Genomic DNA, 24,235 nt, shown 5'->3' with positions numbered 1-24,235 from the left:
TGAAGGGTGGATCAAGCTCAAGGGGATTATGGGCCTCCACCTTTTTCTCTTAATGTTCCTAATGTTGCCCCCCCCACACACTCCACTCCACATTTTCACACATTTTGATCCAATGCCTGTGTTTTGAAGTGAACCCTCTCCAGAATTTATAGACGCTGACCTGCTGTCAATGTGAATTCAATCCCTCACTGGAGGAATCAAATTACAGCATCAGGCCAAGAGTCCTCTCCATTCAAGTAATGTCTTCACTTCATCAGGATGGTGAGTGGTTTGGAGGGGAACTTATAGGGGGTGGTGTTTCCAAGTATCTGCTGCCCGCGTTCTTCTAGATGGAAGTGGTTAATGTGTCGGGTCCGGTGACTCTTCTTCAGAACTGAAGAAATTCTCAGTCTGATCGCTCCTCACCCTCCTCCACTCCAGGGAAAGCAATCCCAGCCTATCCAGTGTCTCTTCAACAAAGACTTTCCACCCCAGGCAACAGCCTGGTTAGGGCTCACTGTTTGAAGATAATGAGTCACTAATTTAAGACAAAGTTGAGGTGAATTTATTTTCACACAGCAGGTCATGAGTCTTTGGAATACTCAACCTTAAAAGGCAATGGAAGCAGGGTCTATTAATATTTTAAGGCAGAGGTAGATAGATTATTGATAGGCAAGGAGGTGAAAAGGTACAGGAGTAGGAAGAAATCTACTGTAACAGCATGATCTTATCAAATGACAGAGCAGGTTTCTGGTGAATGAGTGGCTGACTCCTGTTCCTAATTGTTTGGTTGTATGTTTGGCCACCACTATCCATCAGAACTACAGCTGGGTAGCCTTTGGTGTGATGGGAGGGCCACTGTCTTGTGGCCAATGTAAGCAAGTCATGATGGGAGTTTCAGTTTAGAAAACAACAATTCTTGTTTAATTATTTTTACAAAATAATTTCTGCAAGTACTGAAAATACAAACTATAGCAACATTTTGAAAATTAACCACCTGAATGGTTGGATTCAGAGTAGCAGAAAGTTTGAGAAACCATTGTAGATATGAACTCCAAATGCAGTGCCACCTAGAGTGCAGGCTGAGCACAGAAGGCGGAGGGTCAGAAGTGTTGTTATCATATTGTTTGATGGTCAGGACTCATGGTAACAAACAGGCCAAAGGAAGAGGGGATTGAAGCGTTCAGTCATTGCCGAGTGCATGGTTCATCCATGGTTTAGAGAAAGTAGCTGGAGTGGTGTCATTTTGTAATTTTCCAGAGGCCCCCTGGACTTTGGCCAAATGGGAAGGGAGTGTGGATTTGGTTGGGGAGGGGGCTGCAATTGCACACACAACGCGGTGAAAGGCGGGCTCTACACGCAGCTGAGCTTGATGCTGGTGTGGGTGCAGTGGCAGTCACTTGCAGCTCCTGTGCAGGTTGTGTGTCACCCGTTTGGCCATGCCTGCTCTCCAGGGCGTGACGAGGCTATTCATGTTGACCAGGAGCCTGCCCACGTGACTTGCCTCGTGGCCTGCGATCAGATAGTCCGTGCCTATCCGAGGAGAAAAAAGAAATAAGAGAGCTGAATTTGACTGAAACCTAGGACATGAGGAAGGATTGTGAGCGCTTGGGAGGTGAGAGTGTTCTGATGTAGGGAAAGGGCTGATCAAACACATTGCGGATCTGTCAGTGAACCTCCTGTGTTAATAGGGTGTGTTCACCATTGTTTGAGTTTAGATTAGATTAGACTTACAGTGTGGAAACAGGCCCTTCGGCCCAACAAGTTCACACCGACCCTCTGAAGCGCAACCCACCCATACCCCTACATTTAGGGCGGCACGGTGGCACAGTGGTTAGCACTGCTGCCTCACAGCGCCAGGGACCTGGGTTCAAATCCCGCCTCAGGCGACTGACTGTGTGGAGTTTGCACGTTCTCCCCGTGTCTGCGTGGGTTTCCTCCGGGTGCTCCGGTTTCCTCCCACCGTCCAAAGATGTGCCGGTCAGGTGAATCGGCCATGCTAAATTGCCCGTAGTGTTAGGTAAGGGGTATGTGTAGGGGTATGGGTGGGTTGCGCTTCGGCGGGTCGGTGTGGACTTGTTGGGCCGTAAGGGCCTGTTTCCACACTGTAAATCTAATCTAAATCTAATCTAAAATCTAATCTAAAAATTTACCCCTACCTAACACTACGGGCAATTTAGCATGGCCAATTCACCTGACCCGCACATCTTTGGACTGTGGGAGGAAACCGGAGCACCCGGAGGAAACCCACGCAGACACGGGGAGAACGTGCAAACTCCACACAGTCAGTTACACGGATTATTAACATTGCATACGGTGTCTAGATGCTCCAATGTAATACTGTTATTTTATTCAATTCACAGGATGGGGGTAGTTATTTATTGTCCATTTATTGCCCATCCCTAATTGCCCAGATGGCAATCAAGAATAAACCACATTGAGTCACATGTAGACCAGACCAGGTAAGGATGGCAGATTTTCTTCCCTGATGGATATTAATGAACCAGATGGGTTTTTTTAGACAATTGGCAATGGATTCATGGTCATCATTAGACTCTTAATTCCAGATTTTGTATCAAATTCCAGTTCCACCATCTGCCATGACAGAATTTGAACCCGGGTCTCCTGGGCATTATTCTGTGACTGTGGAATGGTGACACTGTTCCCGCCTCCTCTTCCGCAGTTCCATGATGAGCAACAGTTTATACAGAGTCTTAAAGGCAGTAGAAGGTCTGAAGGTGATTCAGTAAATGATCCAATACTGAATATCACACTGAGCCTGAGGTGCTGGGGATGGGTCCTGCAGGAATCTGGGAGGGTTGTTGGTCTAGTGGAGGTTAGCAAGGGAGGGTCAAGGCCACGAGGGCAGTACACAGGTCAGCCTCTGCCTGATCATTCCCCAGGTTCCCAGTCCGCTACAAGCCCCTCTCTTACTTACCAGGGTTCAGTAAAGGGCATGTACATCCCCGCTTTGTCCAGGACACCGGATAAATACTCCAGTTACCGCGGGTGATTTTCACTTTCCCAGTTTTCATCACCTTCTTTACCTTGACGTTGACCTCAGCATGAGTTCCCTTGTCATGAGCAGAAAGGACCTTCGCCTTGATGACTGTGGGAAAACGGAACATTTACAGAGAGAGAGAGACCACTCCAATTTAACACAGGAATAGATCCAAAGTTCCCATCATTTACACCCAGTCTTTCCACTTTGCACTGATCAGGGAGCTGGATCACAACTAGTCAAGGATTTTCCTAATTTTCTCCTATTTCCTCGCTTGAGTTCATTCCTGCAGGAGGTTGGTGGAGAAAGACAACAGGACCAGCAACATCTGGAGTTAACCACTGGAGCCTGTGGCCCTTCCTCAGAACCTTCTTCAATAGCTGGTCATGTTTCAGGGCAACGAAGTGTCTAGGTTGGCCACCTGAGAGGGCCAATGAAGCACATTGGTGTGGGATTGGAGTCACACATAGACCCAAGCTCGGGATGGGCAGTCACATGGCCAACGCCAGTCTGCTCAGAATGTCCAATTGGATGAGACACTGGTAGTTGGCAGATATTCAGCGCTCATCAACATGAATTAGCAGTAGGAATAATCTTGTCATTTAATCTCATCATCTACCTCCACGCCATTTCTCTTGCACCATCACCATATCCCCCAATGCCATTAGTCTTGAGAAATCTATCAACCTCTGTCCTGAACATGCTCAATGACTGAGCTTCCCACGGCCTCTGGGATAGAGATTCACCATCCCGAGTGAAGAGATTTCTTCTCCTCGCAGTCCTATTTGGCTTGTCAGTTATCCTGGGACTGTGTTCCTTGGTTCTAGACATCCCCGGCCCTCCTCTCAGCCCCCAGCCAGAGAAACAGGCCCTCCCTGTAGCAACTTGCAACAATTCATATTGAGCCAATGTTTTGATTCCACTGAATCCCTAGAAGTCCTGACGGAAAGGGTCTAGGTGTGTGACTTCTTCCCTAGGATGTACTCCACTATTACAGACCAGACCAGACCCCCCTCAAAATATTAAGGAGGTTGCCTAGATCCTAATTTTTTTCTTATTTTGAAGGCAAGTATGAAGCGCTGTGTTCCAGATGCAATTTGATTGATCAAACTTTTTAACCTTAAGCAAAACACAATTTATTTAAACACTATAGCTAAAATAAAACAAAAGAAAGAAGAACTTGGAATAACAACTCTATTGGAAAACTTAACTGAATAATAGATAAAGTAACTATTACTAATTAACTATTCTAATATAGTAACATGCCTTAAACACACCCCTTGGTTAAAAAGACAAATGCAGAAAATAAATTTGTCTCACCAGTAACTTCAGCAACTCAGAAGGAAAAAACATCAGGAGAAAACTCAGAGAGATTAACAGCAAGGACATTCACTGCAGCTTCCAATCCTGTTGAGACTCCAAAAGTAATTACCTCAAGCTAAACCTAAAAACTAAAGAAAACTAGAAATTTTGGTCAGTGAGAGCTGGCCACACCCCTCCAGGCTGCTTCTATTGTTCCAACCTTTAAGAAACCTGAAAGCCTCCCAAGCTGTTTACTTCATTGGTAACCACTTGCTACCTCTGCCTTAAAATCTCCTTTCAACAAAAAAAGACAAAATACATCTCTGAAAGTCACAGCATTGTCACTCCATGATGTGTACAGCAAGATTGCGGGGGGTGGGGGTGGGGTGTGCATGATGCATCACCCTTTGATCTTTTTAAATGCATCAATTCCAGAGATGATGGATTGCCTGCAATGACTCAGCGACTTTCACGGCCTGAAATATTTGAAAAGCCCTTGGCATGCGATGAAATACTCTTCAGAGCAGGAAACATAGCAACTGAATTACACAGCAAGATTCCGTAAACAGCAAATCAATGAATGGGCAGATAATCTGATTTTTAGCAATGTTGGTTGAGGGTTAAATCTTGGTGCTGGAATCCAGGGACATCTCTCCCCAATTTCTTTTGAAATACTGAAAATGGGATCTTTTACATCCATCTAAGTTTAACAATCTCATAGTCATTGAGTCTTACAGCACAAAAACAGATCCTTCGATCAAACAAGTCCATGCCAAACATAATCCCAAACTAAACGCGTCCCACCTGCCTGCTCCTGGCCCATCTCCCTCCAATCCTTTCCTGTTCATGTATCCATCCAAATGTCTTTTAAACATTGTAATTGTAGCCAGATCCACCACTTCCTCAGGAAGTTCACTCCACATGCGAGCTACCCTCTGTGTAAAAAATTAGCCCCTCATGCCTTTTTAAATCTCTTTTCTCTCACATTAACAATGTGTCCCCTTGTCATGAAATCCCCCATCCTTGTGAAAAGACAACCGCCATTAACTCTATCTATAGCCCTCATTGTTTTATAAACTTCTGTCAGATTGCCCCTCCATGATAAAAGTCACAGTCTATCCAGCCTTTCTCTCTAACCTCCCATACCCGGCAACACCCTGGAAAAGGCTGAGACAATGGCCAACGTGATATTATCACTGGATTGTTAATCCAGGGACCCAGGTAACGTTCTGGGGATCTTATTTCAAATCCCATCACGACAGATGTTAGAACCTGAATTCAATGAAATTCTGGAATTCAGAGTGAAACTATTGTCAATTGTCCGAAAAACCCACCTGGGGTGGGGGAGGTCACTAATGTCCTTTAGGGAAGATAAACGACCATCCTTCCCCGGTCTAGTCTACATGTCACTCCAGACCTACAGCATTCATGTTGACTCTAACTGCCCCTCTGGGGCAGTTAGGAATGGACAATAAATTTTGCTGAGAGTGGTGCTGGAAAAGCACAGCAGGTCAGGCAGCATCCGAGGAGCAGGAGAATTGACGTATCGGGCACAAGCCCTTCATCAGGAATGAGGAGGCAGTCCTCACTTTCTCCTGATAAATGGTGCTGGCAACATCCTGATCCCATAAATAAATTTAAAAAGAAATGTGAAAGGAAAGACTTCTGATTGTGTTGCCTTCAGAGTATTGAGTTTCTGGAGCCCATGACCTAACGTAGAAAGAGAGAGAGGGGGAGATGGAGAAAGAGAGAGAAGTAAAACCAATGACTGCAGATGCTGGAAACCAGATTTTGGATTAGTGGTGCTGGAAGAGCACAGCAGTTCAGGCAGCATCCGAGGAGCAGTAAAATCAACGTTTCGGGCAAAAGCCCTTCATCAGGATTCCTGATGAAGGGCTTTTGCCTGAAACATCAATTTTGCTGCTCCTTGGATGCTGCCTGAACTGCTGTGCTCTTCCAGCACCACTAATCCAAAAAGAAAGAGAGAGAGAGAGACAGCAAGAGAGAGTGAAAGAGAGAGATGGAGAGAGAGAGAGAGCAAGAGAGAGTGAAAAAGAGGGATTGGGAAAGAGAGAGAGAAACAGCAATAGGGAGTGCTATCTACTGAACCACAGGTGACAATTAGATTAGATTAGATTACTTACAGTGTGGAAGCAGGCCCTTCGGCCCAACAAGTCCACACCGACCTGCCGAAGCGCAACCCACCCATACCCCTACATTTACCCCTTACCTAACACTACGGGCAATTTAGCATGGCCAATTCACCTGACCTGCACATCTTTGGACTGTGGGAGGAAACCAGAGCACCCGGAGGAAACCCACGCAGACACGGGGAAAACGTGCAAACTCCACACAGTCAGTCGCCTGAGTTAGGAATTGAACCCGGGTCTCAGGCGCTGTGAGGCAGCAGTGCTAACCACTGTGCCACCGTGCCGCCCACAATTCTTCAGCTCTTCCTAGTGGCACCTGAGACAAACTCTAATAAAAACAAAATATTGCAGATGTTGGAAATCTGAAACAAACAGAGAGAACACCGGAGAAACTCAGCAGGTCTGGCAGCAGCTGTAGAGAGAGAGAAACAGAATTAACGTTTCAAGTCCAGTATGACTCTCCTTTGGAAATGAAAGCTGTTAGGAACTCTGACTTTTATATTTTTAACAGAGGCAAAGGAGGAGCAAGAGGATGGAGACCTGGTGTAAAATAAACAAGGCTTATCAATGATGGAGTCAGAGTAAAAGATAGGTGAAATGTAAATTATGGTGTGAGTGGGAGAGTGAAGTAAAAGAAACACAAACGGGCAAGGGTATGGGGGCTGGGTGGTAAAGATTTTAAAGAAAAATGGAGAACAGCCATAACAGTCATCATGCATTCCTGATGAAGGGCTTTTGCCCAAGATGTCATTTCTCCTGCTCCTTGGCTGCTGACTGACCTGCTGTGCTGTGATCTCCAGCATCTGACGTCCTCACTTTCGCCTGACAGTCATAGTACGGTCAGTTTCTGAAGTTATGGAATTCAATGTTGAGACCTCAAGGCTACAAAAGTGGAAAATGAGGTGTTGTTCCTCAAGCTTGTTTTGTGCTTGGTTGGAACTTTGCAAAGATTAATATGAGAACAAGGGCAGTCTATGAAAATGGCAACTGGCAGGTCAGGGCAACTCCTATGGACCAAACACCCTCGAACCCTGGTCACTTCACATCCAGGCAAGACAGAGGGGAGTCATACAGGTCTACAGCATAGGAAAAGGCCCTTTGGCCTGTCAAGTTTGTGCTGGCCACAAACTTAAAAATCACACACCAGGTTATAGTCCAACAGGTTTAATTGGAAGCACTAGCTTTCGGAGCTCCACTCCGATTGTCAGAAAGGAAGGAAGGAGCATCGCTCCGAAAGCTAGTGCTTCCAATTAAACCTGTTGGACTATAACCTGGTGTTGTGCAATTTTTAACTTTGTCCACCCCAGTCCAACACCCACCTCCAAACCCTGGCCACAAACAATCACCAAACTATTTTAATCCAATTTTCCAGCACTTGTATGGAAAGGGGAAATGTTTGGGAGACCGGTGGTGAATACATGAAAAACAAACAGGTGCTGCAGAATGAAACAGATGGAGCAAGAGGTACACAAACATTTGAAAGTGGCGGGACAGGGAGAGAAGACTGTTAATAAAAATGCAAGAACCAAAAACAGAAGTTGCTGGAAAAACTCAGTAGGTCTGGCAGTATCTGTGCAGAGAAATCAGAGTTAACGTTTCGGGTCCCGTGACCCTCCCTCAGAATAGGCCCTTCCTTGGGTTCCGAGGAAGGGTCACCTGACCCATGAACTCTGATTTCTTGTCACAGATGTTGCCAAACCTGCTGAGCTTTTCCAGCAACATCTGTTTTTGTTTCTGATTTACAGCTTCTGCAGTTCTTTTGGCTTTTAATAAAAATAAAAAGACCCTTTTATCTTCATTAACCGGAACAGAGAATAGAAACAGATCAGCCTCCACTGTAGGATTGAGTCTAATTCTGGGCACTGCTCTTCCAAAGGGGTGTCAGAGCCTTGTGGAGGGAAGACCCTGGGAGAAGCTGAGATTGCTTTCCTTAGAGCAGAGAAAGTTAAGAGGAGATTTAACAGAGATATTCAAAGTGATGTAGGGTTTCAATAGCTTCCAATGGCAAGAGGGTCAGTGACCAGAGATAATTGGTAAAATAAGTGGAAGTGAATTTGACTTTCCATAGCAAGGGGCTTGGAAGCAAATATAACAGGAACTTTCAAAAGGGATTTGAAGGAAAACTGGAATAAAAAATATTTGCAAGGCTGTGGGGAATGGAGCAAGAAGAGGGAATCTCCTTCGATGGCTCGTTCAGAGAGCCAGCAGTGGCCTGATAGGCTGAAGGGCCTCCTGCTGTGCTGTACTTTCCCATGTCCTCACCTTAGAGCTGGGGTTTCTAACATGCTGTACAACCAGAATCACTCCTTCCTTATCCAAATGAAGGAATGTCTGGATGGCAATAGATTTTAGAATCTCTTACCGTAGGCGTAATTCATCCGACAAAAATACACAGCATTTCCCAGTAACATCTCCTTGCAGACGCACTTCTCTAAAGAGATAGACAGAGGGAGACAAGGTCAATGAGAAGGTTCTGGTTAGTATCAGCAACACCTCGTTCACCCCAGAGACAGATGTCAGCGGAGGGAAGCACATCTCACTTTATTCTTTCGCGGGATGTGAATGTCAAGGCCAGCATTTGTGGCCCATCCCTAATTACCCTTTATCTGAGAGATTTGCTGGGCCATTTCAGAGGGCAGTTAGGAGGGAACCACATCCTGTGGGTGTGGAGTCACATGTTGGCCAGACCAGACCAGGTGAGTACAGCAGATTCCCTTCCCATAAAGCAAAAAGAAACAGGAACAGGAGTAGGCCATTTGGCCTTTCAAACTAACATTCAATAGGCTCCTCACCTCCACTTCCCTGCCCATTTCCCCTCGATTCCCCGACTGATCAAGAATCTCTCTCTCTCAGCCTTAAATATCCACACGGACCCTGCCCCCACAGCTCTCTCTGTGGTAAGGAGTTCCAAAGACTCTCAATCCTCTGAGAGAGGAAATGCCTCCCCATCTCAGTCTGAAACTGGTGCCCTCTTTATTCTGAGACTGTACCCTCTGGTCCCAGACCCCCCCCCCCCCCCCCATGAGGGGAACCATTCTCTCAGTGTTGACCCGGTCAAGCCCCTTAAGAATCCGACATGTTTCCATGAGATCACCTCTCATTCTGCTAAACTCCAGGGAGTAGAGCCCCAACCTATTTAGCCTTTGCTCATAAGACAATCCCTCCATCCCAGGGATCATCCCTGTGAACCTTCTCCAAACTGCCTCCTGGGAAATATTTTTTCTTGAATAAGGGACTAAACCTGCTCACAGTGCTCCAGGTGTGGTCTCCCCAGCCCCCTGTACAGTTGCAGTGAGACTTCCCTACTCTTGTACTCCAACCCCTTGGAATAAGGGCCAACATTCCAGTACTCTTCCTGATTATCTACTGCCCCTGTGTGCTAGCTTTCTGTGTTTCATGCACAAGTGCCCCCATGTCAAATAATAGGTGTCATGGTTACAATCGTTAAGACGAGCACCATGTCCCAGATTTAAGTTAAATTCCACCAGCAAGTGGAAGATAAATGCTTGGCACAACACTGTGGGCCAAAGGGCCTGTACTGTTCCATGTTCTATATTCAACCTGCTGCCTCTGCTTCTGCTCTCTGTTTGACTCTATTTGAACGTAAGATGTTAAAAGGAGATTTGATCTGACAATCTCCCTGCACCCCACAATTCTCATTAATATCTGTTAGCCCCCGTTTTTAAACAGATGCTGACAATCTCCCACATCCTGTCCATTCCCAGTTTCTCTGCCTCAGTGCCTTGGTGAACCCTGCTCAGATCACAGCTATAAATCACCAAACCTCAGTGAGAGCGTGGAGTCACAGTCAGGTTTATCATTGGACAATGACTGAGTGTTGGAGATGAAACTGAGAGAGAGGTTGATTACTCCATTCTGAGTGATGAACAGGAAGGCCTGGTCATTCATGCCCAGAAATCCCAATGAGCACAATTACTGAAATCCAGTTTTAATTTCACACCAGTCTGGGATTTACACTCGAGATCGCTGTATTGTTGATATTAAGGTCATGGTTTCCTTTCATAAATAACCATTAATCCTAACGTGGCCAATCAGGTCCATGTGGTTGCTATTACTGAAGAAAAACAAACAATATAGGTACAGAAGTAGGCCATTCGGCCCTTCAAGCCTGCTCTCCCCTTTCATATGATCATGCTGAGCATCTAACTTAGTAGTTGAGAGTGTGTTGCTGGAAAAACACAGCAGGTCAGGGTCTGATGAAGGGCTCCAGACCTAAACATCGATTCTCCTGCTCCTCAGATGCTGCCTGACCTGCTGTGCTTTTCCAGCACCACACTCTCAACTCTGATCTCCAGCATCTGCAGACCTCACTGTCTTCATCCAACTTAGCACCCTGTTCCTGCTTTCTGACTAAGAACTATGAATATTTTCAGGGAGTTAGATAATGTGCTTTAGCCTCAATGACTTTCTGTGCTAGAGAGTTCCACAGGCTCCCCACTCTCTGGGTGAAGACATTTCTCTTCATCTCAGTCCTAAATGGTCTATCCCGTATCCTGAAACTGTGACTCCCACCCCCACCACTGGGTCTGGACCTCTGTGGTCATCAGGATCATTCTTCCTGAGTTTACTCTGACTAGTCCTGTTAGAATTTTATATACAACTGTGAGATCCCCCTCCATTGGATTTATCCCTTAACTGTGTCTGGTTATCCAACTGTCTTCATGTGAGTGAACAGCTTGAATCAAAGGAGGTTGGGTTAAAATCATAGCCATTAATTAGATTACCTTGTGGTTTAACTTTGTTCTGTTACAGCTATTGTAGTATTGTTAAATGGTTAAATATTTTGTTTATGTTATAAACCTGATGCCTAGTATCATTTATTCATAAAGTCTGGTTAGAAACCATTGGGGTGAATTTTAAGAGTCATTGTGTACTTAAAGTTTGTTGTGTTGCAAACACAGGGATAGGGAGGCTGATTTGATCGAGCTATTTGTCTCCGTGTTTTAACAGTAGATTGAACGAGCTTCCCCTGGGTTTTTGGCAGAAGGATCTCTGCTTGGAAGCTGAGTTTGAGTTTTACTCTCTTTGGTTCCATATTCAGTTGAAGAATTGTTAAATGTTCTGAAGAAACAACCCTAATTTATACAAAATAAGTGAATATTCCTTCGAGCTTGCAGGAGGCTGTTTGGATTGACCGGTGACTTTGGAATTTAAGCAAGATACAATCCCATGTGCTTGTCATTGTTTAAGGGTCATCTACAGCCACAGGTGAGGTGCCAGAAGACTGGAGGTTGGCTAATGTGGTGCCATCATTGAAGAAAGGACAGAGAAAGGAAAAGTCAGAGAACTACAGACCAATGAGCCTGACGTCATAGAGTCATAGAGTCCAACCCAATCTAGTCCCACCTGCCAGCACCTGGCCCATATCCCTCCAAACCCTTCCTATTCATATACCCATTGTGGGTAAGTTGTTAGAGGGGATTCTGAGGGACAGCATCTACAAATATTTGAAAAGACAAGGACTGGTTAGGGATGGTCAGCATGGCTTTGTGCATGAGAAATTGTGTGTCTCACAAATTTGACTGAGTTTTTTTGAAGAGGTGACTAAGAAAATAGATGAGGACATTGTCTTCAAGAACTTAAGCAAGACCTTCAACAAGGTTCTGCATGGTAGATTGGTTAATAAGGTTAGATCACATGGGATCCGAGACAGCTAGCTAATTGGGTACAAAATTAGCTTGATGGTAAGAGATAGTGGTGGTGGAGAGTTGTTTTTCAGACAGGAGGCCTGTGACCAGCGGTGTGCCGGATCCACTGTTGTTTGTCATTATCTGAATGTTTTGGATGTGAATATAAAAGGCATGGTTCGTAAATTTGCAGATGACACCTAAACTAGTGGCGTAGTGGACAGCAAAGAAGGTTATCTAAGATTACAACAACCTTGATCAACTCAGCAGACGGAGTTTAATGTAAGCAAGTATGAAGTTATCCATTTTGGATGGAAAAAGGATAGATCAGGGGACCTCTCTACAACCATGAAGTTAAATACAGCAGATGTCAAAGAGACCTGGGTGTTCAGGTGTATAAATCTTTAAAAATATCCTGAACAGATGCAGAAAGTAATCAAGAAAGCTAATGGAATGCAGGTACCTATATCTAGAGTACTGGAGTGCAAGGATGCAGAAGTAATGCTGCAGTTACACAAAATCCTGGTTCAAGCCCACTTGGAGTGAGCCAATCTGGGGAACCTACCTTAGGAAAGATGGATTGGTCTTGGAGGGAGTACAACATAGGCTTACCAGAATTATAGTCGAAAAGTGTGGCACTGGAAAAGCACAGCAGGTCAGACCACATCCGGGCAGCAGGAGAGTCGATGATTCAGGCATAAGCCCTTCATCAAGAATGACAACCTGGGCTTCAGGGATGAGGAAAGATTATACAAATTACGCCTGTTATCTCTAGAATTTAGAAAATTAAGGGGTGATCTAATCAAGATATTAACTGGAAAAGACAGGGTAGATAAAGATAAACTATTTCCACTGGTTGGGGATTCTAGGACTAGGGCGCGTAGTCTGAGAATTAGGGTCAGATCATTCAGGAGAGATGTTAGGAAGCATTTCCACACACTAAGGGTGGGAGAGGTTTGGAGTGGATGCTGGATCAGTTGTTAATTTTAAATCTGAGAGAGATACATTTTGTTAAGCCAAAGGCAGGTGTATGGAGTTAGGCCTCAGAGATCAGCCATGATCTCATTGAATGGTGGAACATACTCAAGGGATTGAATGGCCTCCTCCCGTTCCTTATGTTACTATCAAAAAGATGCATCGTCATGGCCATATGAAAGTAGAGATAGTGCAGATTGATCAAAATATTGGACAAATCTGCAAAGGTTAGTAGTAGCTCAGAGGACTGGACAGACTTCAAAGCAGCAAAGACTGACTTGAAAAGGAAAGAACAGAGTGGAAGATAAAGTTAGCCAGCAATATTAAAACACACAGCGGAGTTTCTAAAAATAGGAAAAGAGCAAGTGAAGCTTATGTTGGTCCTCTAGACGGACAGAGTCCAGGAATCAATAACGGGAAACAAAGAAATGGTGGAGGATTTGGACTAGTATTTTGTGCCTGTCTTCAGGATAGAAAAGTCCTCAGGGTCTAAATGTGTGAAGAGAACAGTCAGCCCAAATATTAGATGCACAGGTTATTACGTTCCAAAAATCTTTCGATTCTGGAAGAGTCCCAGTATGGATTGGAAAATAGAAATAGTAGCAGCTTTAATTAAAGAAAGGAGTGAGGCAGGAAGCAGGAAAGAATGGGCGAGTTGAACATCTGTCATAGGGAAGGGCCTGAGGAAACGTCACTCAACCTGAAACGTTAACTCTGATTTCTCTCTACAGAAGTGGCCAGAGCAGCTGAGCTTTTTTAGCAATTGCTGTTTTTGAGTCATAGGGAAGGTGCTTAAAACCAATGTTAAGGTTATAGCAGGAAATTTAGCAAATGATGGGTTGATCAGGCAAAGTCAATGTGGTTTTGTTTAATTATGTTTAATTAACATGTTGGTTTTGTCTGATGAAGCAACATCCACTGAGGATGAAGGGGAACTGGTGGATGTGGTGTATTTGGATTTTCAAAAGGCTTTTGATGAAGTGCCACATCAAATCTTCATACACAGATACGAGTCAAGGGTGTCGAGTGTAACAGAATATGAAAATGAGTTGTCAAGAAGAGACCAGGAGTTTGCTAAGGTACGTAGACTGGGGTACGTGAGTGGGCAAAACTTTGAGGATGGAATATAATTGAAGCAAATGAGAACCTGTCCACTTTGACAGAAATAATAGAGACACAGAGTTTTACTGAAATTAATAGACTGTCAGAATCCTAAGGTACAGAGGGCTCTGAACATCATGGTACATGAATCACAAAGTCAGTATGCAACTACAACAGGTCATTAAGAAAGTAAATTGTATTTTGATGTTAATTATAAAAGGATTGGAATATCAAAGTAAATGTTTTACTGCAGCTGCGTTTAGCATTGCAAAGACCACATCTGGAGTGGTCTGTACGGTTCTAGTCCCCTTATTTGGGAAGGAAAAAGACATAATTGCTTTTGAAACAGTTCAGTGGAGGTTCACAGAAGTCACTGCTGGATCAAGCAACAGGTTAGATATGTAGCTGTTGGTGTTCAGAAGAATGAGAGTGATCTTATCGACAGATAGAAGATTGTGAAGGGACTGCTGGGAGTGGATACCTGAAGATGTTTCACTTGTTGGGACGGGGGCTTAAAACTAGGGGACATCACTGAAAAATAAGAGGTTTCCTTTTTAAGATAAAGAGAATATTTCTTCCCCCATCCCACCCAAAAGGGTAGTACAGACGTGGAATTTGTCTTCCCTAGAAGTCAGGTAGATGGGTATTGACAGTTACCTTAGGCTCAGTTCGATAGGTTTTTCCAAAATGAGGATCAAAAGAACAAAGAACGTTACAGCACAGAAACAGGCCCTTCAGCCCTCCAAGCCTGCGCTGATCCATATCCTCTATCTAAACCTGCCGTCTAGTTTCTAAGGATCTGTGTCCCTCTGCTCCCTGCCCAGCAATGTATCTGTCCAGATACATCTTAAATGACACTATCATTCCCGCCTCTACCACCTCCACTGGCAACGCATTCCAGGCCCCCAGAACTTTCCCCATGTATCTCCCCTAAACCTTTCCCCTCTCGCTTTGAACTCATGACTCTTAGTAATCAAGTCTCCCATTCTGGGTAAAGGTTTCTTGCTATCCACCCTGTCTATACCTCTCAGATTTTGTCGATCTCAATCAGGTTCCCCCTCAATCTCCATCTTTCTAATAAAAATAATCCTAATCTACTCAATCTCTGTTCATAGCTAGCACCCTCCATACCAGACAATATCCTGGTGAACCTCCTCTGCACCCTCTCCAAATCATCCACATCGTTTTGGTAATGTGATGACAGAACGAGGGGGTCGCTTATCAAATGCCTTACTAAAGTCCATGTATATGACATCTACAGCCCTTGCCCCATCAATCAACTTTGTCACCTCCTCAAAGAATTTTATTAAGTTAGTAAGACATGACCTTCCCAGCACAAAACCATGCTGTCCATTACTGATAAGCCCATTTTCTTCCAAATGTAAATAGATCCTATCCCTCAGTATCTTCCCCAGCAGCTATTAAAGCATCAGCTATTTCCTCTCTTGCTTCCCTCAATAACCTGGGATAGATCCCATCCGGGCCCGGGACTTGTCTACGTTAATGCCTTTTTGAATGTCCCACACTTCCTCCCTCCTTATGCCGACTTGACCTAGAGCAATCAAAGATCTATTCTGAACCTCAACATCCGTCATGTCCCTCTTCTCGTGAAGACCGATACAATGTATACATTAAGAATCTCACCCATTTTCTCTGACTTCATGCATAACTTTCCTCCTTTGTCCTTGAGTGGGCCAACCCTTTCTCTAGTTACCCTCTTGCTCCTTATATATGAAAATAAAGGCTTTGGGATCTTCCTTTTTGCTAAAGATATCTCATGACCGCTTTTAGCCCTCTTAATTCCTCGTTTCAGGTTGGTCCTGCATTCCTGATATTCTTCCAAAGCTTTTGTCTGTCTTCAGTTGCCTAGACTTTATGTATGCATTTTTTTTTTCTCTTAGCTAGTCTGTTATCCATGGTTCCCTACCCTTGCCATATCGATCCCTCACAGGAACATATCTTTCCTGAACTCTAATCAACCTTTCTCGAAAAGTCTCACACATATCAAATGCAGATTTACCTTCAAACAGCTGCTCCCAATCTACATTCTCTAAAGTCTATTGGGTTTTGGGGAAAACCTGAAATAACCACCAGCTCAGCCGCAATCTTTCCGAATGGTGAAGTATGCTCGAGGGACTGAATGGCCTATGTTGTTCTGGTATCATCTCAAAACTTCTATTGCTCCTTCTCCTGTTCATCGGTGGCACAGTGGTTAGCATTGCTGCCTCACAGCGCCAGAGACCCACCTCAGGCGACTGCCTGTGTGGAGTTTACACATTCTCCCCGTGTCTGCGTGGGTTTCCTCTGGGTGCTCCGGTTTCCTCCCACAGACCAAAAAATGTGCAGGTTAGGTGAATGGGCCATGCTAAATTGCCTGTAGTGTTCGGTGAAGGGATAAATGTAGGGGAGTGGGTCTGGGTGGGTTGGTCTTCGGAGGGTCAGTATGAACTTGTTGGACCGAAGGGCCTGTTTCCACATTGTAAGGGATCTAAAAGGATAATCTAAAAGTAGAGGTTATAGTTGTAGACTGCTCCCCCTCATGCCCCCCCACCCAACACACACAGCCATGTCTGCAATCTTTCAATTCTCTTGTACATCCCAAATGCGAGCTCTCTCCCTTTGATAGCTGCTCAGACATTCCCTCTCCTTTACCTGGGCTTCCAGACCCTCCTTTAATCTGTCCACAACTGGCTTGGTGCCAGATATTTGTGATAACATTGACGTGAGGAGCCTTGGGAGGTTTCGCTCCATCCAAGTGAACGATGTTGTTGTTGTGACCTACCAGAATGTCGAAGAGCTGAGAATCCCTGTTCATCTTCCCAGCTCCAGGCCCCTGTGTTCTCACTGCTCGGGAAATGATTCAGGTCCGGAATTCTCCCACCGATGGGAATATTGTGAATTTGTTCATTTTCAAAGCTTCAGAGCAGCAAAACAGAAACAAAATGATTTTCACAAAGAAGATGGGGAACAAATCATCAAGACATGGAGCAGATAGTGCCAGAGGGATATCTGTGTGCTTTGGCGCAGAATCCCCAACAAGTATTACTGCCAGGAAACATTCTCTGTAATGTTCATTATTCTTAAAACTTTCTGTGATCTCTCTAATCCTCCCATACATATAGTAATTTAAATCACTCTGTTATCAGGACAGCATATGGCTCAGTGGGTAGCACTGCTGTCTCACAGCGCCAGGGACCCGGGTTCAATTCTAGACTCAGGTGACTCTCTGTGTGGAGTTTGCGCATTCTCCCGGTCTCTGAGTGGGTCTGCTCTGGCTTCCTCCCATAGTCCAAAGATGTGTAGGTTAGGGTGGATTGGCCATGCTAAATTGTCCCATGTGTAAGTTAGGGTAGAGTGTGAGGGTCTGGGGTGAGAATGTTGCAGCCACATTACTCCCCGACACACTCTCTGGGCTCCAAGATGGTGAGTGGTATTCCCACTGGGTGTGACGGGAGAGTGTGGAATGGAGTTACACTCACCTGTCCAGGCACCGGCCAGTTTGGGGATCGCATGCTCCTGCACACTCACAGGGTTGGCATCCTGACTCTCCGAAACCCCAGTAGCCCACCAGGCAGTGGGTACACTGTGGGCCCCCGACTCCGGGCCGACAGTAACAGTACCCACTCTTTCCATCACATTTCCTGCTTCTGTGAAATGGTGAGTTGCTCAATCCGACTGGGTGGCAGGAGCACGCTGAAGGAAAACAGCAGAGTTGGAAATGACAGCCAATCCAAGAGTCTTCCCCTCCCCCCCCCCCGCCCACCCCTCCCCGAGCCACCCAATCACAAGTTTCAGATTCCCTTCCTCTGTCCCTTAGCTCCAGGAGTCAAGGGTAAGAGTCAGAACATAGAAACATTGCACAGTACAAGCCCTTCGGCCCTCGATGTTGCACTGACCTGCGGAACCAATCTGAAGCCCATCTAATCTACACTATTCCATTTTCATTCATATGTTTATCCAATGACCATTTAAATGCCCTTAAAGTTGGCGAATCTACTATAGTTGCAGGCAGTGCGCTCCACCCCCCAAACTGCTCTCTGAGTGAAGAAACGCCCTCTGATATCTGTTCTCTATCTATCACCCCTCGATTTAAAGCTATGCCCCTCGTGCTAGCCATCACCATCCGAGGAAAAAGACTCTCACTGTCCAACCTGTTTAACCTGCTGATTATCTTATATGTCTCTATTAAGTCACCTCTCAACCATTTCTCTCTAACGAAAACAGCCTCAAGTCCCTCAGCCTTTCTTCATAAGACCTTCCCTCCATACCAGGCACCATCCCAGTAAATCTCCTCTGAACCCTTTCCAAAGCTTCCACATCCTTCCTATAATGCAGTGGCCAGAACTGTACACAATACTCCAAGTGCGGCTGCACCAGAGTTTTGTGCAGATGTAGCATGATCTCGTGGCTCCGAAACTCAATCCCTCTATCAATAAAAGCTAACACACCGTATGCCTTCTTAACAGCTCTATTAACCTGGGTCGCAACTTTCAGGGATCTATGTACCTGGACACATAGATCTCTCTGCTCATCTATGCTACCAAGAATCTTACCATTAGCCCAGTACTCTGCATCCCTCTTACCCCTTCCAAAATGAATCACCTCACACGTTTCCGCATTAACCTCCATTTGCCACCTCTCAGCCCAGCTCTGCAGCTTATCTATGTCCCTCTGTAACCTGCAACATCCTTCAGCACTATCTACAACTCCACCGACCTTAGTGTCATCCACAAATTTACTAACCCATCCTCCTACACCCTCATCCAGGTCATTTATAAAAATGACAAACAGCAGTGGACCCAAAACAGATCCTTGCGGTACCCCACTAGTAACTGAACTCCAGGATGAGCATTTCCCATCAACCACCACCATGTGTCTTCTTTCAGCTAGCCAATTTCTGATCCAAACCACTAAATCACCCTAATCCCATGTCTCTGTATTTTGCGCAATAGCCTACCGTGGGGAACCTTATCAAATGTCTTGCTGAAATCCATATACACCACAGCAACCACTTTACCCTCATCTACCTGTTTGGTCACCATCTCAAAGAACTCAATAAGGTTTTTGAGGCATGACCTCCTCTTCACAAAACCCTGTTGACTAATCAACTTATTCTTCTCTAGATGTTCATAGATCCTATCTCTTATAACCTTTTCCAACACTTTACCCACAACCGAAGTAAGGCTCACTGCTCTATAATTCCCAGGGTTGTCTCTACTCCCCTTCTTGAAGAAGGGAACAACATTTGCTGTCCTCCAGTCTTCTGGCATTATTCCTGTCGACAATGATGACAAAGATCGAAGCCAAAGGCTCTGCAATCTCCTCCCTGGCTTCCCAGAAAATCCTAGTATAAATCCCATCCGGCCCAGGGGACTTATCTATTTTCACACTTTCCAGAATTGCTAAGACGTCCTCCTTATGAACCTCAATCCCATCTCGTCTAATAGCCTGTATCTCGGTATTCTCCTTGACCACATTGTCTTTTTCCAGTGTAAATATTGATGAAAAGTATTCATATTGCGCTTTCCCTGTTTCCTCTGACTCCACTACAACTGCCTACTGCAATACCTGATTGGCCCTAATCTTACTGCAGTCATTCTTTTATTCCTGATATCCCTATAGAAAGCTTTAGGGTTTTCCTTGATCCTATCCGCCAATGACTTCTCATGTCCCCTCCTGGCTCTTCTTAGCTCTCTCTTAAGGTCTTTCGTGGCTAACTCGTAACTCTCAAGTGCCCTAACTGAACCATCACATCTCATTCTAACATAAGCCTTCTTCTTCATTTTGAGAAGTGATTCAACGTCTTTCATAAATCACGGCTCCCTCGCTCGACCACTTCCTCCCTGCCTGACCGGTACATACTTATCAAGGACACACAGTCGTTGTTTCTTGAACAAGCTCCGCATTTCAGTTGTGCCCTTCTCCCACAGTTTCCTCCCCATCCTATGCATCCTAAATCTTACCTAATCGCATTGTAATTGCCTTTCTCTCAGCTGCCCTGCGTTATATACCTATCCCGTTCCATAACTAAAATAAACATAACCGAATTGTGGTCACTATCACCAAAGTTCTCACTGCCATGGGAGTGAACCTCTGATGGGGACTCGACGTATCGAGTCATAAAAGTCATAGAGATGTACAGCACGGAAACACCCTTCGGTCCAACTTGTCCATGCTGACCCAGATATCGCAACTCAATCTAGTCCAACCTGCCAGCACCCAGCCCATATCCCTCCAAACCCTTCCTATTCATATACTTATTCATGTGGGTGTCACCAGTCTTTGTCCCCCATCCCTAATTGCCCCAATTGGCTTGTTGCCATCATTGCAGAGGACAGTTAAGGGTCAACCACATTGCTGTGGGCCTGGAGTCACTTGTTTCAGTTTCTTTCACCAAAGGAATATCAATGAAGCAGATGAGTTCTACTCAATAACTAGCAGTCTCAGAGGAACAGAGGGATCACTCAGTGTTTGTCCAGAAGGTGTGGGTGAAGGGGGTACATCAGGTTAACTGGGTGGTGTAAAAGGCACTTACCTTTATCAGTAGAAGTATAGATTGTAGAGTCAGAGTCAGACAGCACGGAAACAGACCCTTCGGCCCAATATGTCCGTGCTGACCAAGTTTCCCAAACTGTACTAGTCCCACTTGGCTGCATTTTGCCCTTCTAAACCTTTATGTACCTATCAAAATGTTGTAACTGTACCTTCATCTACCACTTCCTCTGGCTGGTCATCCCACACACAAACCATCCTCTGTGTGAAAAAGTTACCCCTCAAGTCCCTTCTAAGTTTTCCTCCTCTCACCTTAGAAAAATGCCCCCTATCCTGAAATCCCCCACCTTAGGGAAAAGACCCTCGCTATCCACCTTCTTGAGGGGGATTTTCAGGTAAACGTCTCTTACCCAGAGGGTGGTGGGGGTTTGGAATGTGCTGCCTGGGAGGGGGGCTTGAACCTTTAGAAGGTCCTAATATGAGTTCTTGAAAGGTCATAATGTTCCTGGCAATGGGCCTAGTGTGGGAAAATGGGACTAACGTGGGTAATAGTATATTTTTGGCAGTACAGTCTAGATGGGCCAAAGGGCCTCCACTGTACTGTCTGATTCTACAATAGCCAACATGGGCGTCATGAGGCGAATTCCAAGTTCCACTGAAACAGGTTTCACCGTCTGCCATGGTGCGGTTAGGGCCCGTGACCTCAGAACATTCCGGATTACTAACCCCCCATGACATCACAACCTGGCCCAACACTTCAGGAAGGTCCTCGAGATGGGATAGAGGAGTTTGACCAGGATCGATTCAGAGAGAGTGCGAATGTTATTGTTCAGTTTGGGGGGGGCGTTGGAAGAAGCTAAGATTGTTCTTTGAATAAAGGAGATGGAGGGGTTTTAATTGAGGGGTGCACGATTAGGAGAAAGTGAGGATTCCAAATGTTGGAGAGTCAGGGTAAAATAGTGTGGCGCTGGGAAAACACAACAGGTCAGGCAGCGTCCGAGAAGCAGGAGAGACATTTCGAGCATAAGCTCTTTCCTGATGAAGGGCTAATGCTCGCAGAAGTGACTCTCCTGCTCCTCGGATGCTGCCTGACCTACTGTGCTTTCCCAGCGCCACACTCTCAATGCACAATTAGGACAGGCCTGGGCAAGGAAGATAAGTGAAACATGGCCCATTCACAATGGCACAAAAATTAGGTGGTGCAGAGAGATTGAAAGGATTTGTCTCTACAGGAAAGGTAACCCCTTTCACCAAATGAAACAGTTAAATCCTGAACACCATTAAGTGACACAGGAACGATAAAAAAAACCCTCCACTGAAGAGAGTGAAAACTATTCCTCCAACAACAAACATGTAAACAGCAATGTGCTCTCTCCAACTGTTTGTCGGCCCCTCAGAATTGACCCTCGGATAGTGTGGTGCTCCCTCAATAACAACCATCTGATACTGCGGTGCTCGCCCAGTACTGACCCACCAACAGTGCAGCACTCCCTCAGCACTGACCCTCCAACAGTGCGGCGGTCCCTCAGCACTGACCCTCTGACAGTGCTGCACTCTCTCAGCACTGACCCTCTGACAGTGGAACGCTTCCTCAGCACTGACCCTCTGACCATGTGGCACTCCCTCAGCATTGACTCTGTGACAGTGTGGCAGTCCCTCAGCACTGACCCTCTGACAATGCAGCACTCCCTCAGCACTAACCCTCTGACAGTGTGCCACTCCCTCAGCACTGACCCTCTGATAGTGTGCCACTCCCTCAGCACTGGGTATAGTATTGTGCCCATGTCTCTGGTGTGTGATGACCGTGTACCCAGTATGTCAGACCTCTGGGCCACATGTTGGGTGGGAGGTGAACATTATCCGGGATATTTTGTGGAATACTCACGTTTGCAGGCATCAGGTGCTGAGAGCGGTTTCTCGTGGTCTCTGTAATAACCAGGTGCACAGCGTTGGCAGTGCCGACCTTCTGTGTGGTGCTGGCAGGAGAGACAGATTCCTCCGCTCCGTTTGCCCGATGCGAACCAGGTTCGGTGGTCAAAGCGGCAGCTCATGGCGTGGCCGTGGCATTGGCATTCTGTCAGAGTACCAACATAGTCTCGTCATCCATCCCCTCCCAACTCACATTCCACAATCTTTCACCCACTTCTCCCTTGGGCTGGGAGCTCACTGAGAGCCAGAGACAGCCTCTGGCCAGGACCCTTGCCCAGAGCATAACGGAAACCATCACTGGTGACCTCCGACTTTAAATCAGGCTGGACTTCCTAATCACATCAGGGAGTCCCAGCTGATTCATCACTGACAGTTTACAACATGTTCCCATTCAGCACGTAATGTTCACTCTGACCAGAAACAGAGGTCAAGCACATTGGCCGCGAAACAAGATTCAGAGGGGCACTTACTATTATTTACATCTTTCCCCCCTCACCCTCAACCTATGCCCTCTAGTTCTGGACTCCCCCACCCCAGGGAAAAGACTTTGTCTATTTATCCTATCCATGCCCCTTATGATTTTATAAACCTCTATAAGGTCACCCCTCAATCTCAGACGCTCCAGGGAAAACAGCCCCAGCCTGTTCAGCCTCTCCCTGTAGCTCAGATCCTCCAACCCTGGCAACATCCTTGTAAATCTTTTCTGAACCCTTTCAAGTTTCACAACATCTTTCCGATAGGAAGGAGACCAGAATTGCATGCGATATTCCAACAGTGGCCTGACCAATGTCCTGTACAGCCGCAACATGACCTCCCAACTCCTGTACTCAATACACTGACCAATAAAGGAAAGCATACCAAACACCACCTTCACTATCCTATCTATCTGCGACTACACTTTCAAGGAGCTATGAACCTGCACTCCAAGGTCTCTTTGTTCAGCAACACTCCCTAGGACCTTACCATTAAGTGTATAAGTCCTGCTAAGATTTACTTTCCCAAAATGCAGCACCTCGCATTTATCTAAATTCAACCCCATCTGCCACTCCTCAGCCCATTGGCCCATCTGGTCAAGATCCCTTTGTAATCTGAGGTAATCCTCTTCGCTGTCCACTACACCTCCAATTTTGGTGTCATCTGCAAACTTACGAACTGTACCTCTTATGCTCATATCCAAATCATTATATAAATGATGAAAAGTAGTGGACCCAGCATTGATCCTTGTGGCACTCCACTCCAGTCTATAAAACAACCCTCCATCACCAGCCTTCTACCTTTTAGCCGTTCTGTATCCAAATGGAGACCAGTCCCTGTATTCCATGAGATCTAACGTTGCTAACCAGTCTCCCATGGGGAACCTTGTCAAATACCTCACTGAAGTCCATATGGACATATCTACTGCTCTGCCCTCATAAATCCTCTTTGTTACTTCTTCAAAGAACTCAATCAAGTTCATGAGACATGATTTCTCACGCACAAAGCCATATTGACTATCCCTAATCAGTCCTTGCCTTTCCAAATACATGTAAATCCTGTCCCTCAGGATTCCCTCCGACAACCTGCCCACCACCGAGGTCAGGCTCACTGGTCTATAGTTCCCTGGCCTGTCCTTACCACCCTTCTTGAACTGTGGTACCACATTAGCCAACCTCCAGTCT

General features: G+C 45.6%; 1 protein-coding gene across 1 annotated transcript in view; it reads right to left on the bottom strand.

The window, feature by feature from the left end:
- Positions 1–932: 932 nt before the first annotated feature.
- si:dkey-202e22.2 (netrin-4) overlaps positions 933–24,235 on the bottom strand; it is a 41,835-nt gene continuing 18,532 nt past the window's right edge. The window contains exons 5-10 of the mRNA XM_060835299.1: positions 22,534–22,722; positions 17,636–17,849; positions 16,939–17,072; positions 8,795–8,863; positions 2,918–3,088; positions 933–1,512 (exon numbers count right to left, since the gene is read on the bottom strand). Coding sequence (XP_060691282.1) covers positions 1,376–1,512; positions 2,918–3,088; positions 8,795–8,863; positions 16,939–17,072; positions 17,636–17,849; positions 22,534–22,722 — 914 coding nt within the window. The 3' untranslated portion in view covers positions 933–1,375. The remainder of the gene's footprint in view (positions 1,513–2,917; positions 3,089–8,794; positions 8,864–16,938; positions 17,073–17,635; positions 17,850–22,533; positions 22,723–24,235) is intronic.

This window comes from Hemiscyllium ocellatum, chromosome 14, assembly GCF_020745735.1.
Source record: "Hemiscyllium ocellatum isolate sHemOce1 chromosome 14, sHemOce1.pat.X.cur, whole genome shotgun sequence".
NCBI classification, from domain to species: domain Eukaryota; kingdom Metazoa; phylum Chordata; class Chondrichthyes; order Orectolobiformes; family Hemiscylliidae; genus Hemiscyllium; species Hemiscyllium ocellatum.
Note: the sequence above shows the minus strand (reverse complement) of the source record. Positions and strands in the feature narration are given on the sequence as shown.